A 15272-nucleotide genomic window follows, 5' to 3' on the forward strand; every position below is an offset into this window, starting at 1 on the left:
AAGAGTAGTTAGAGTTGATAGAATGCTGAACTGGGAAAAGTACAAAGATATCCTTAATGAAAACTTACTCCAGAGCATTATGGACCTCAGACGAGGCAGATAGTTCACGTTCAAACAGGACAATGACCCAAAGCACAAAGTAAAGACAACACAGAGTGGCTTAGGATCCACCCTGGGAATATCCTTGAGTGACCCAGCCAGAATCCAGAATTGAACCTAATCGAACATCTCTGGAGAGACCTGAAAATAGTTGTTCACGGATGGTCTCCATTCAGCCTGACAAGAGCTTGACAGGATCCACAGGGAAGAATGGTAGAAAAATTCCCAAATCCAGGTGTGCAGAGCTTGTTGTGTCAAACTGAATAAAACCTGTGGTTGATGGGTCTAAATACTTGTGTTACTGTGATAGTAAATTTCTGTTTTTACTTTGTTATTCTGGGGTATTGAATGTTGTTTCATGAGGGAAAAAATAAATTTAAATGATTTTAGCAGAAGGCTGCAACAAAAGAAAATGTGTAAAAAGTGAAGGGGTCTGAATACTTTTTGAAAGCACTAAAGATAGTTAGAACTTTATTTGTCCAATAGGGTAAATTTGGCTTTTTAGGGAAGCTCAATAGCTAAATATGCAAATATTACGATGTTATCAGCCCAGCATGTAACATGTAAAGGGTGTCACCACCCACACTGAAGTAACACTTTAGCCTGCTTTGTCCCTTCTTCTATAGTCCCTCTGTGTTACCAGACAAATCCAGCTTTGTGTAGACCCCCAAGTACTTAAAGTTGTGCAACCCCTCTACATCCACTTCAAAAAAATAGAGGCTCTACAGTGTGTGATAAATAAAGCAAATGAAACAGATTAAGGATTGGGGAGCCTCCCCGTATACTGGTCGTAGGTTCCACTTGTAGGTCAAAATCACAAGAAAAGTTTGATACATTTGACAAAAAAAACACTGAGATCAGGAAGCTTTTATAGAGGGACAAATCAAAATAACGGATATGATGAAGAAGGAGGGAGTCGGAGATGATGTCAGAAGTAGAGGGACGGAACTGAAGTCGTCAGGATGGGACCGGAAGTGAGGTGATTCCATGGGGCTGGAACAGAGCGTTTTCTTCATGGTGTGGAAAGCGGTGGAGATCGGTACATTCATTGAGGTACAGGCTTTTTTCTCAGGCATCTTTCTGTAGATGAAAAGGAGAGAAGAGTATTAATAACATGTTCCAGATCCGCATTTCTTGTAGTTTCAAGCACGATAAAGCCCGCTGACTGTCCCCTAATCGCGTGTCCATAGCCAGTTCCTTGGTTTTGCTGATGTTAAGTTACAGACAATTCTTTCTGATCCAAGAAGCAATGTTCTCCTACTGACTCCTCTCCTCTGTCTCATCGCCCTTATCAATACACCCCCATTAGTGCTGAATCATCAGAGAATTTCATGACCCGCTGTTATATTTATGGTCAGACATGTACAGGGTGAAGAGAAAAGGTAAGAGGACTATGCATTGTGGTGCTCCAGTGTTGCTCACACAGTCCTTGAATCATCACAAACTGTGGTCTGCCTGACAGATAGCCCATCGTCCAGGACACCATAGGCTCATTCACCTGCATATCTCAGAGTTTATCCCTTAAGAGGTATGGTTGGATGCTAATGAAGGCACTGGAGAAATCAAAAAACACAATTCTCACAGTGCCGCCAGCTTTGTCCAGGTGAGAATAGGCCCTGTGGAGCAGATGGACAATCACATCCTCTACTCCAATCTTTGTCTGACAGGAAAACTGCAGCGGGTCCAGGTGGTCTTTCATAAAAGGAATCATATAGTCCAGGACCAGCTTCTCAAAGGAAATATTGTGTGACAAAGGCCACATGTCTGTAGTGATTAGGTGAAGAGATGTCTGTCTTTTCTGGAACTGGAACATTGCAGGATATTTTCCACAGCAGTGGCACTTTTTGAAGCCTTAGGGACAGACTGAACAGGTGACAGAGGACTCCACAAAGTTGGGTAGCACAGGCCTTAAGAACTCCAGGACTAACTCAGTCTGATTCCTTAGGTATTCCTGTGCATAGCCTCTTCAAGTTCTTTCCTTGCTTGGTCATCAGTTATAGACAGCCAATACTGATCATCTGAGGTTGACTCATTGTTGGTCACAACAGTTGAAGTGGCAGGAGTTGTTGGGCTATAATTAGCACTGGCTTACCAAAATTGGACAACAGAAGATTGGAAGAACGTTGACTGGTCTGATGAGTCATAGTTTCTGCTGTGACATTCAGAAGGTAAGGTCAGAATTTGGTGTCAACAGCATGAAAGCATGGATCCATGCTGCGTTGTATCAACAGTTCAGGCTGGTAGTGGTGGTGTAATGGTGTGGTGGATATTTTCTTGGCTCACTTTGGGCCCCTTAGTACCAACTGAACATTACTTAAATGCCACAGTCTTCCTGAGTATTGTTACTAACCATGTCCATCCTTTTATGACCGCAGTTTACCCATCTTGTGATGGCCATTTCTAGAAGGATAACATGTTATGTCACAAAGGTCAAAACACCTCCAACTGGTTTCTCAAACATGCCAATGAGTTCACTGGACTCAAATGGCCTCCACAGTCACCAGATTTCAATTCAATAGAGTACATTTGGGGTGTGGTGGAAAGCGAGATTCACATCATGGATGTGCAGCTGACAAATCTACAGCAAATGCATGATGCTATCATGTCAATATGGACCAAGATCTCTGTGGAATGTTTCCAGCACCTTGTTGAATCAGTGCCACAAAGAATTACAGCAGTTCTGAAGGCAAAAGGGGATCCAATCCAGTACTTATAAGGTGTACCTAATAAAATGGCAGATGAGTGTAAATGCAACATCACATTGTCACACATGCGTATTGGGATCACCTTCAAGGATCAAATGGTGGAATTTGAAAAAGGAAGACTGCAAGGTTGAGTTTAGGGAGAAGGTGAGACAGGCACGGGGTGGTAGTGAAGAGTTAAAAGACAGTTGGGAAACTACAGCAGAAGTGGTAAGGGTGACAGCAAGAAGAGTGTTTGGTGTGACAACTGGACAGAGGAAGGAGGAAAAGGAAACCTGGTGGTGGAATGAGGAAATACAGGAGAGTATACAGAGGAAGAGGATGGTAAAGAAGAAGTGGGATAGTCAGAGAGATGCAGAAAGTAGACAAGAGTACAAGGAGATAAGGCGCAAGGTGAAGAGAGAGGTGGCGAAGGCTAAAGAAAAGGCATATGATGAGTTGTATGAAAGGTTAGACACTAAGGAGGAAGAAAAGGACCAATGGGCGAGACAGAGGGACCGAGCTGGGAAAGATGTGCAGCAGGTTAGGGTAATAAAGGATAAAGATGGAAACGTACCCATAAGTGAGGAGAGTATGTTCAGCAGATGGAAAGAGTACTTTGAGAGGCTGATGAATGAAGAGAACAAGAGAGAGAAGAGGTTGGATGATGTAGAGATAGTGAATCAGGAAGTGCAATGGATTAGCAAGGAGGAAGTAAGGACAGCTATGAAGAGGATGAAAAATTTAAAGGCCGTTGGTCCAGATGACATACCTGTGCAAGCATGGAGGTGTTTAGGAGAGATGGCAGTGGAGTTTTTAACCAGATTGTTTCATGGAATCTTGGAAAGTGAGAGGATGCCTGAGGAGTAGAGAAGAAGTGTACTGGTGCCGATATTTAAGAATAAGGGGGATGTGCAGGACTGTAGTAACTACAGGGGGATAAAACTGATGAGCCACAGGATGAAGTTATGGGAAAGAGTAGTGGAAGCTCAGTTAAGAAGTGAGGTGATGATTAGTGAGCAGTAGTATGGTTTCATGCCTAAAAAGACCACCACAGATGCAATGTTTGCTCTGAGGATGTTGATGGGAGAAGTTTAGAGAAGGCCAGAAGGAGTTGCATTGCATCTTTGTGGACCTGGAGAAAGCATATGACAGGGTGACTCAAGAGGAGCTGTGGTATTGTATGAGGAAGTGTGGAGTGGCAGAGAAGTAAGTAAGTGTTGTACAGGATATGTACGAGGGAAGTGTGACTGTGGTGAGGTCTGCGGTAGGAGTGATGGATGCATTCAAGGTGGAGGTGGGATTACATCAGGGATCGGCTCTGAGCCCTTACTTATTTGCAATGGTGATGGACAGGTTGACAGACGAGATTAGACAGGAGTCCCCGTGGGCTGTGATGTTTGCTGATGACATTGTGATCTGTAATGAGAGTAGGGAGCAGGTTGAGGAGACCCTGAAGAGGTGGAGATATGAGAGGAGAGGAATGAAGGTCAGTAGGAACAAGACAGAATACATGTCTGTAAATGAGAGGGAGGTCAGTGGAATGGTGAGGATACAGGGAGTTGAGTTGGCGGAGGAGGATGAATTTAAATACTTGGCATCATCAGTACAGAGTAACGGGGATTGTGGAAGAGAGGTGCAAAGAGAGTGCAGGCAGGGTGGAGAAGAGTGTCAGGAGTAATTTGAGACAGACAAGTATCAGCAAAAGTAAAAGGGAAGGTCTGCAGGATGGTATTGAGACTAGTGATGTTATAAGGGTTGGAGACAGTGACACTGACTGGAAAGCAGGTGGCAAAGTTAAAGATGCTAAGATTTGCACTGGGCATGACGAGGATGGACAGGATTAGAAAGAACAACATTAGAGGGTAAGCTCAAGTTAGATGGTTGGGAGACAAAGTCAGAGAGCCGAGATTGCATTGGTGTGGACATGTGCAGAGGAGAGATGCGGAGTATATTGGGAGAAGGATGCTAAGGATAGAGCTGCCAGGGAAGAGGAAAAGAGGAAGGGCTATGAGGAGGGTTATGGATGTGGTGAGAGAGGACATGAAGATGATGGGTGTAATGGAACAAGATGCAGAGGACATAACGATATGGAAGATGATCTGCTGTGGCAACCTCTAACAGGAGTAGCCAAAAGAAGAAGAAGATTCTACTTAATGTGTCTTATTATCAGCCCCTCAAAGCACTTCATCACGATTGAAGTTGTGTGAGATGATAAGATGAGACAAAGAAACCGCAGTGGGTGACAAATTAACATTTCCACCACATAAATTACATATTGTCAAAACCAAAACTTGCATATTTGTCTGAGAAGGATAAAATTCCACAGCTACAACGCAGGGATCCTAATTTGGAAAACCAGCAAAAACAGTCATCAGATGGCTGCCATGCAACAGCTGGTCATTTCAGTAAATGATCCAACACGAATATTCAAGCTGCAATTCAACAGGTGGAAATCAATTCTTGGACTTAAGCTGAAACAGCTGTGGCTACTCGGCCTGTTCCAAGATAGAAATTCTTTCTTAGAGGACATTTGGAGTCTCTGAATATCAGTGTTGTACAGTAACCAAGTATTTTGATTTTATTTGATATACTTACTAATCCCTGAGGGAAAGTTGAGTTTTTACATTACCTTTAGGGGTCAGAACACATGATTAACCACTGCACAGTGCCCCTGGAGCATTTTTCAGGTTAAGGACCTTGTTCAAGGGCCCCTCTGGCCGTAACAGAATTTGAACTGGCAACTGTCCAAATAGCAGCACCGATTCTTAGCCACAGAGTCACCACTCTGTCATTTCTACTTCACTACAGTCCAGAAGGAAGAATCCCCCTGGCATCAGCCAAACCCAGATTGGTCCATCAGACTGCCAGACAGTGAAGCACGATTCATCACTTCACAGTCCAAGGGTGGTGTACTTCACACCGCTTCAGCTGATCCTTGGCATTCTGCATAGTAATCTTGGTAATGGAAACCCATTTCATGAAGCTCCTGCCACACCATTCCCATGCTGACGTTACTTCCAGAGGCAGTTGGGACCTCTGTTGTGGGTGACGCCTTGCAGGATGGGTGATTATCACATGCTTTGCACTTTGGCACTTGGAGGCCCAGCTCTGTGAATTATTATGGGGTACCACTTTCTGGCTGAGCTGCTGCTCCTCCTTAATGCTTCCACTTCACAACCATAGCAAATCTAGCAGTGCAGAAATTTCACATACAGATTGGTCCCAAAGGTGGCATCTTATGGCAATGCCACATTTAAAGTCACTGAACTCTTCAGAACGAGCAGATGTTCATCAATGGCGACTGCGTGGCTATGTGCTTTGAGTTTAAGCACCTGTTAACAATTAAACGCCTAAAATCAAGCATTTGGAGGGGTGTCCACATACCTTTGGCCATATTGCGTATATAGAAAGTAGGCATGCTAAGTGTAGTTTATAGCAGCGGTCATCAAAGTCGGCCTTGAAAGGCTGGAGTGGCTGCAGATTTTTGTTCCAATCCAATTGCTTAATCAGAAACAAGATAAATGAAAAATCTTTGAATTTTTTTCCCAACAAAAATGTTATCATGTGTAACAGAAACAGGTAAATACCAAACAATCATCATAATCACAGTGTGAATTTCCCCTTGGGATTAATAAAGTATCTATCTGTCTATCTAGGAAAGGTATGTCTGTTGTCCACTGTCGTAGAGATTATTATACAGTACATGTTTCATGTGATGCAGTATGTTTTGAAACAGTCATCAGCACACACGGGCAACATTCGAGGAGGTCTCAAAAGAATTTTTTGTAATATTTCAGATGTACCCAGAGCTTACTTTGCAAAGCCTTTAGAACCGGATACCAAATTGTGAATGTGATGTACTGTACCCATGACAGCATTCCCCTGTAAACCATGAGACTTTTGTCAATACTTATGTCACGATCAGTAACATACACCTTCTGCATATTTATGCTGATCGCCCGATACACATTCCTCAGTTTGTGCAGATTTGGTGTTGGGTGAATTGCCTTCAAGGGCAGCGCAATGGCACAGTGCTGCCACTGCATGGGTTTCTTCTGGGTGCTCCGGAATCCTCCCACAGTAAAAAGACGTGCAGGTTAGGTAGACTGGCACTACTAAAATGGCCCTAGTGTGTGGATGGTGAGTGTGTGTATATTCACCATGAAATGGACTGGTGCCCTTGTCCAGGATTTGTTCCTGCCTTACGCCCCTGTGCTAGCTGGGATAGGCTCCAGCACCCCTCATGACCCTGTTGAGGACTAAGCAGCTTAGAAACAGACTGTCTAAATCTTAGTCATCATTATTAGTGAGATGCAGGTATTTTATAATGACTGAAAAAAGACATTCGCTCATAACTTCACCAAAAATGTGAGGCTGCAACAGCCAGTTTGTGGACCAGTACCATCTTTTGAGTGGTTTACCTACTATTCCCAGAAGTATCAAGAGACACAACAGCATGTCACCTGCAGCAATTGGCTGCCAGCAACTGTGACAAGCAAATGGTTTACTGTGACTTTTCTGTCACTGCTCAGCATGGCAGTTCATTTCAACAACTATCTTCTCCACCAGACTATCATAGACAAATCACAAATAGTTGAGATAATCAACTAATCAATACTGACGAGTTACCAAAGAGGTACCATAATGTGTCATAACGCACAGATTCGTTATTTTTTTTTTTTTGCAGCATGATGTTATTTCATCCACAGATGACAGAAGAATACTGTTCTGAGACTTATATGGGCTTTCCATTGTAAAGCATACCATTTCCCATCAACCCAAGTCTGGCACGGGCTTAACCACATGTACATAGAATTCCAAACCCAAGTCATGTTCAGAGTTAAGGAGGCTAAAAAGCAAGCCGATGAAAATTAAGGTCAGAAGTGTTATCAGTAGTAATTGGCTAGTAATTAACAGAGTGGTGGATGTGAAAAGCTGCAGTCACGGCAGCCCACCAGGGTTTGCCTTTGACACCTCCAGTATAGCGGTACCCATTTAGAAAAAGAAAAACAGTAAATTGAAAGTACTAAGGGATCCCAGTACTCACCAGACTGAGAAAGTCCATCCAGTGTTTCAGAGAGGAGACTCGAACTAACAGCTGTACCTTGGATTCAACCAAAGCAATGCAGTTATGTTCCAGCCACTCATATCCCCAAACTGTGTGCTACTGCTTGGCCTTTTGGGCAACAGTCTGCAAATTTGTCAGATTAGTAGACAAAACTGAGGAAAAAAGTATATTCTCTTGCATTAAAACATTAGCACATCTTAGTTTACTGAAGCTTAACATAAAATAAATGCATTGCTTTTCATATTTATCATTGCAATTAACTTAATTATAGTACAGCTAGAACAAGCAATGGCCAGCTACTGCAAATACAACTTGAACTATGTTGTTTAAACAGACTGATTATTGAAGTTGAAAACATTTCTGCTACACAACTAATCCCGTGTTACCAACAGTCACATGTTAGATATTGAAATTAAAAAAAATATATACTGTATATATTATAAAACATTGTCATGGATTACTCGTTAGACCTTCACTCGTTATACAAAAAACAGCTTTTTAAATCACAACTCTCCCTCATATATCAAGATGGCCAGCTAATGATTTCAGATGTTGGTTTTCTACTTCACTTGCTGTATTGAGAGAATTCCTGCAAAGCCCACTTCTTGTTCTCTATGGACTGACGAAGAGTGGAGTATTCCTTCACCAGAGCTTCAAAGTCCTGACCAAGAATTTCAAATGATGACAGCTTTGTTTCTAGAGACTCATGTTCCCTCTTCTCAGACATTAAAGCAGATTCTAAGGTGTTCCTGAAGAAAGAAAGAGGAAAAAAAAGTAATATGAACATTTTTTTTTTTTTTTTTTAAAAAGAGTTTTCTTTACAGAGCTCCTCAAAGGGAGGGGATATTAAATCACAGACATGTTACATTTTAGTTGTGGCACCAATTAATTACATTAACAAGACTGGAAGAGCTCTTTAAGGCATTCAGAGAGAAGGTTATAGGAGCCTGGGAAGGGATTTAAAAAGTTCGCCAAACAATTGTAAATCAACCATTCCACTGTCTGAAAGATCATCTACAAGTGGAGAAAATTTCAAACAACTGCCAACTTGTGCAAGCCAGGCCATCCCAGCAAGTTCAGCCATAGAACACAACTTAAAGATTGTATAAAGAAGAACCCCAGAATCTCTCTTTTTTAATACATTTTATGGTTACCTTTATGGCATTTGTATACACATCTTTGCAAATAGTTACACATAATTTGTATATGGTTTTCTTACATATTAATTTTACTGGTCTTTATTTATTTTTTTAAAACTAGGGGGCTCTGCCCCCTGCTTGCTTCGCTCGCCCACCCCCGGGTTTGGTTAACCAGATATACAATTTAAAAAGAGATTCTTACTTTCATGGGAATTGTGACATACTCTTTCGATTCTATGTTGCATCGCTTCTCTGTGATCATAAATATACACCTGACCGAATTGTGGTTTCTTCAAAGTTAAACGTGTCATAGCTTTAATTGTTGCAGGACCACAGATTCTCATAAAGTATGGTCCATTATTGTGTAAATCTACATTTTGAGCACTGAATGATGTGATCGCGAAGAGTTTATTGTAGATTCAGATATTTTGCTTGTAGTGTTTGTGAATTTCACCTTCACCAAACAATAAATCTTTTAATTCTCGCAGATACGCCTCTTCATTGGGAGGCAACACGAATTAGATGATCTACAAGTCTCCAACTTAAAGTTTAAAGCCAAACAATATCTTCCTATATCTGATCCCTTTTTGCTGTTCCGTTATTTCACCAAGTAATAATTTCCGTTTGTTTGTGCTAATGTGATCTTTACTTTTTTTTTTTTTTTGATACTTTCAAATTTTACTACTTTCATATTCTTTAATTTCCTCTGCATGTGTATCGTGGCAACTTTTTTTTGAGCCTTTCGAATTCCACTGCTTTCATAATCTCTAACCCTGCTCTGCATGTGTATTGCGCCAACCTTTTTGAACATCTTTATGAAGTCTTTTATTTCTGCCCCCGATTGGACCTACGACGTTTTCAATCCCACTTGGTCCGGGCTGATTATTACTTTCCTTATTTTCAGAAATTCCACATAGATTATTATTGTTCTTTTTTGCCTTCTTTTCTCTCCGATGCTTTTGGGTCTCTTTTCGATGTGCTGCTCTTTCTTCTTCGCTTAGTTGTTGACGTGCCATCTAGAACGTATAAAATGTTTAAGAGCTGAAAACACATGAAGTGTGTCTGCCAAAAGCATTCCAACAACTGAGAGGTTAGATTAAATTGGTTGTTCTCGTGGGACGTCAAAGTGTCTTTCCGAGAAGGTCACGTCTCGACCCGAATTTTTTTATATAATAGAGAGATTTATTTTCTTCCATTGTACTTGGGTACCTTGAAAGGTGCACTTAAATAAAATAATTATTATCATCAGGCTGCTGCCTCGCAGTAAGGAGACCCCGGTTCGCTTCCCGGGTCCTCCCTGTGTGGAGTTTGCATGTTCTCCCCATGTCTGCGTAGGTTTCCTCCCACAGTCCAAAGACATGCAGGTTAGGTGCATTGGTGATTCTAAATTGGCCCAAGTGTGTGCTTGGTGTGTGGGTGTGTATGTCCTGCGGTGGGTTGGCGCCCTGTCCGGGATTGGTTCCTGCCTTGCGCCCTGTGTTGGCTGGGATTGGCTCCAGCAGACCCCCCTGACCCTGTGTTCAGATTCAGCGGGTTGGAAAATGGATGGATGGATTATCATCACGAGACCTCCAAGTAGCTCTTGCCTCTGTTGATATCAAAATGTATGAGTCTACCATTACAAAGAACCTGCACAAATTACATCCACATGGGAGGTGTGCCAGGAAAACACCTTTACTGTCTAGGTAGAACATCAGGGAAAGACTAAAGGTTGCTCATTAACACACAGGCAAAGACCAGGACTTCTTGAACAATGTGCTCAGCACAGCGGATTCTAATATAGAGTGATTTGGGCATAGCACCAGAAGAATCTGACCAGAAGAACCTGAGACCAGCTGTAAAGCATGGTGGTGGAAATGTTCTGGTTTGCTACATCTGGGCCTGGGCAGTTCACCATCAGAGAATAAACCATAAATAATTCATTGTACCAGGTTGTGCTTGAAGATAATTACAAGACGATTGTTACAAGACTGAAGCTTAACCAAAACTAGACCTGGCAACATGACAACGGCCCATAATATCAATAAATCCACCATGGAATGCCTGAAAAGAAAAAAAAAAAAAAAAATGTAGAGTTCTAGAATGGCCAAGTCAAAGCCCAGGTCTGAATTCCAGCAAAATGCTGTGGGTGGGATTTGAAATGTGACATCACGCACCTGAAAGTATTCTGCACAGAGGAGGTGGAAAACTTTCCACCAGTCTATATCAAGCATTTCTAGATGGTCATATTAAATGTCTACTTGAGGAGGTAATGCCAGCTATTAGAACCGAGGGTGGATAATTAGCTTTTCCACTGACAGAAATGACATATCTGTTCATTTTTTGTTGAATAACATATTGCAAAGTCAACTCCTCAAAATTACATCACCTTTACTTAAAAATTTCATAAAAAGCACATTTAAGCATGAAGTACAGTGTTGTCCTCTGTATATCTATCTATCTATCTATCTATCTATCTAAAGAAATTAAGAAACTATAGCACACCTGAAAAGCACCAGACCTAAAAAAAAAAAAAGAAAAAAAAAGCACCCTGGTCATTCAAGCCTGTGATACATTTACAGGAATGACAGTCGTTCATTGCTGGCATAGTAGAAGTACATATAGGAAAACAGCATTTCACAAATCTATACTGCTTACTAAAGTGGCAAAACAAAACGTATAGGTTACCAAAGTATAGACTTGGGAAATAAGTGGAAGAAGATCAAAAGGTCCAATGACACCAACATTATCTTTTTTTGTTCTAAATAGTAGTCACTATGTTTGACCCAAACAAAACCGTACATGACCGCAAATATGCTCAGCTTTATTGTGAGTCACTGTAATGGCAGAAGGAGTCCATGGTGTTGTCTTTCTATAGCACATCTTCCTTCAGCCTAAAAGATCCCCTGGGGTATGAGAAAAGATTTACCCTTTAGTGCATTATAATAAATCAAAAACTAAAACAGCCAAAAGTCACACTCGAGTGGCTTAAAAGCAAAAAAGGAGCAGTTCCTACTAATCAAAGTCTAGACGTTAGTCAGTCCAATCAAGATTTTGTTCCAAAAGCTTAAAAATGACTCATCATACCTCCTTTACCCAGTCTGATAGAGCTTAAGTTTTCAGAGTGGTATGGGCAGAAACTGAAAAGGTCAAAATATTTGTTCAAGACGACCAAGTACCACGGTACATTACGAAAGATCCTCGGAGTTAACTCTGGGTGTGACTCAGGCTCAGAATCCTACGTATTTATTGTCAACGATGAGTCGCACTGCGTCTTAATGATCCACTTTACATAAAGCCTGAATAACTCTTGGGACAGTATTCTGCTGCCATCTAGTGGATGAAATAAAATGATGCCGCAAAATGTAAATATTTCTATGCAGGGCTGGCCATTAGGCAAACGCCGCAGGCAATAATTTGTTCATTTTGCATTTTCATATATTTAACATTATGAAACAATAATACTATAATGATCAGGCTGGAGATAGCTACTGAGCACTGTCCTAATAGAAGGCGCAGTGCATTATACAAATGAAACATCTGAGCGAGAGGAGGAAGTCCCAAGAAATAGGGTGGAAGGAGAGCAAGCGCCACGTTCTAGTATGGAAGGTGCTGGAACAGAACCACTTTTGCCTGCCAATTGTGATGAAGCGCAGGAGTCACATGTGGCGGCACAGGTGCAGACGAGAAGAAGCAGGGTGGTGTGCTTGAACAGCACAGAGTGAACGAGTGAGTAGAGGGGTGAAACCATGAAAGAACAGCATGCTCTGGGCTGTAACACTGAAGCGAAACGCAGTTAGCACCAAAGTTATGGAATGCTCTGCCAATTGAAATTAGGTTAGCTTCTTCAACTCAAATGTTTAAATCAAAACTTAACACACACTTGTTTTCGATTGCTTTTAACTGTATACGAGTAACTCTGGTATCAATTTTATAACTAATTTATTAATTTTTTCATATCCATTGTTTTTCTGTAAATTGTTGATCTTCTAAATCGGTTCTTTTAACTTATTTTAGTATTTACAGTGCATCCAGAAAGTATTCACAGCGCGTCGCTTTTTCCACATTTTGTTATGTTACAGCCTTATTCCAAAATGGATTCAATTCATTTTTTTCCCCAGAATTCTACACACAACACCCCATAATGACAATGTGAAAAAAGTTTACTTGAGGTTTTTGCAAATTTATTAAAAATAAAAAAATTGAGAAAGCACATGTACATAAGTATTCACAGCCTTTGCTCAATACTTTGTCGATGCACCTTTGGCAGCAATTCCAGCCTCAAGTCTTTTTGAATATGATGCCACAAGCTTGGCACACCTATCCTTGGCCAGTTTCGCCCATTCCTCTTTGCAGCACCTCTCAAGCTCCATCAGGTTGGATGGGAAGCGTCGGTGCACAGCCATTTTAAGATCTCTCCAGAGATGTTCAATGGGATTCAAGTCTGGGCTCTGGCTGGGCCACTCAAGGACATTCACAGAGTTGTCCTGAAGCCACTCCTTTGATATCTTGGCTGTGTGCTTAGGGTCATTGTCCTGCTGAAAGATGAACCGTCGCCCCAGTCTGAGGTCAAGAGCGCTCTGGAGCAGGTTTTCATCCACGATGTCTCTGTACATTGCTGCAGTCATCTTTCCCTTTATCCTGACTAGTCTCCCAGTCCCTGCCGCTGAAAAACATCCCCACAGCATGATGCTGCCACCACCATGCTTCACTGTAGGGATGGTATTGGCCTGGTGATGAGTGGTGCCTGGTTTCCTCCAAACGTGATGCCTGGCATTCACACCAAAGAGTTCAATCTTTGTCTCATCAGACCAGAGAATTTTCTTTCTCGTGGTCTGAGAGTCCTTCAGGTGCCTTTTGGCAAACTCCAGGCGGACTGCCATGTGCCTTTTACTAAGGAGTGGCTTCCGTCTGGACACTCTACCATACAGGCCTGATTGGTGGATTGCTGCAGAGATGGTTGTCCTTCTGGAAGGTTCTCCTCTCTCCACAGAGGACCTCTGGAGCTCTGACAGAGTGACCATCGGGTTCTTGGTCACCTCCCTGACTAAGGCCCTTCTCCCCCGATCGCCCAGTTTAGATGGCCGGCCAGCTCTAGGAAGAGTCCTGGTGGTTTCGAACTTCTTCCACTTATGGATGATGGAGGCCACTGTGCTTATTGGGACCTTCAAAGCAGCAGAAATTTTTCTGTAACCTTCCCCAGATTTGTGTCTCGAGACAATCCTGTCTCGAAGGTCTACAGACAATTCCTTTGACTTCATGCTTGGTTTGTGCTCTGACATGAACTGTCAACTGTGGGACCTTCTATAGACAGGTGTGTGCCTTTCCAAATCATGTCCAGTCAACTGAATTTACCACAGGTGGACTCCAATTAAGCTGCAGAAACATCTCCAGGATGATCAGGGGAAACAGGATGGACCTGAGCTCAATTTTGATCTTCACGGCAAAGGCTGTGAATACTTATGTACATTTGCTTTCTCAATTTTTTTATTTTTAATAAATTTGCAAAAACCTCAAGTAAACTTTTTTCACGTTGTCATTATGGGGTGTTGTGTGTAGAATTCTGAGGAAAAAAATGAATTTAATCCATTTTGGAATAAGGCTGTAACATAACAAAATGTGGAAAAAGTGATGCGCTGTGAATACTTTCTGGATGCACTGTATGTCACTTTTGTCCTATGTTTACCGATTTATTATTGATATTTTTTGATTTTATTGTACAGCACATTGGTTTACACTTATGGCATTTCAAAATTGTGCTTTATAAATACATTTTGATTTGATTTGATTTGATTGAGGAGTCTGAGTGTGATTAATGTTAAGGCGATCGCAGAGCTGCTTTTATGTCAGCTTCTCCAGGAAGTCCCATCCTCCTCAGACAGGTTTCGACCACCTAAGGAGTGCGTTTCTCTCAGGTCAGGACCCAGGGGCACTACATCATTATTTCCACAGGACATCAGTTGAAAAACACTTGTGTAGAGTATAATTATTGTTTGTCAATGATGATGAACAATTGAGGATAGTATTTGTGGAGTTTTAATGTATGCCCATTTAAGAGATGCTTATTCTTTCAATTAAAATCAGTCTTAAGCAATGCATTCAATGTCAACAGTTGTTTGGATCGTTTAATTTTTACTTTCACACGTCTGTATCTGCTGCTATGCCAAGTTGATAATTAATATTTTGTCCTCAATTTCTTTTTGTCTTCTGTTCAACTTGACTTTTAGGAAGGCATTCAAATTCAGGCTGTACTTGCTCAAGTAATATTTTGTTAAAAGTTCAGGTTCAAGGTCATTGTTTATT

The 15272-nt window shown here is 41.6% G+C and overlaps 1 protein-coding gene and 1 long non-coding RNA gene across 2 annotated transcripts in view; one reads left to right on the top strand and one right to left on the bottom strand.

Annotated features, from left to right (window-relative positions):
- Positions 1 to 856: 856 nt before the first annotated feature.
- Positions 857 to 15272, bottom strand: part of haus4 (HAUS augmin-like complex, subunit 4) — a 50816-nt gene continuing 36400 nt past the window's right edge. The window contains exons 9-10 of the mRNA XM_028809135.2: positions 7831 to 8600; positions 857 to 1179 (exon numbers count right to left, since the gene is read on the bottom strand). Of these exons, the coding sequence (XP_028664968.1) occupies positions 8417 to 8600 (184 nt within the window). The 3' untranslated portion in view covers positions 857 to 1179; positions 7831 to 8416. The remainder of the gene's footprint in view (positions 1180 to 7830; positions 8601 to 15272) is intronic.
- Positions 4174 to 15272, top strand: part of LOC127529171 (uncharacterized) — a 98353-nt gene continuing 87254 nt past the window's right edge. The window contains exon 1 of the long non-coding RNA XR_007935852.1: positions 4174 to 4269. This is a non-coding gene — a long non-coding RNA (uncharacterized LOC127529171). The remainder of the gene's footprint in view (positions 4270 to 15272) is intronic.

This window comes from Erpetoichthys calabaricus, chromosome 9, assembly GCF_900747795.2.
Source record: "Erpetoichthys calabaricus chromosome 9, fErpCal1.3, whole genome shotgun sequence".
Classification (NCBI taxonomy): Eukaryota; Metazoa; Chordata; class Cladistia; order Polypteriformes; family Polypteridae; genus Erpetoichthys; species Erpetoichthys calabaricus.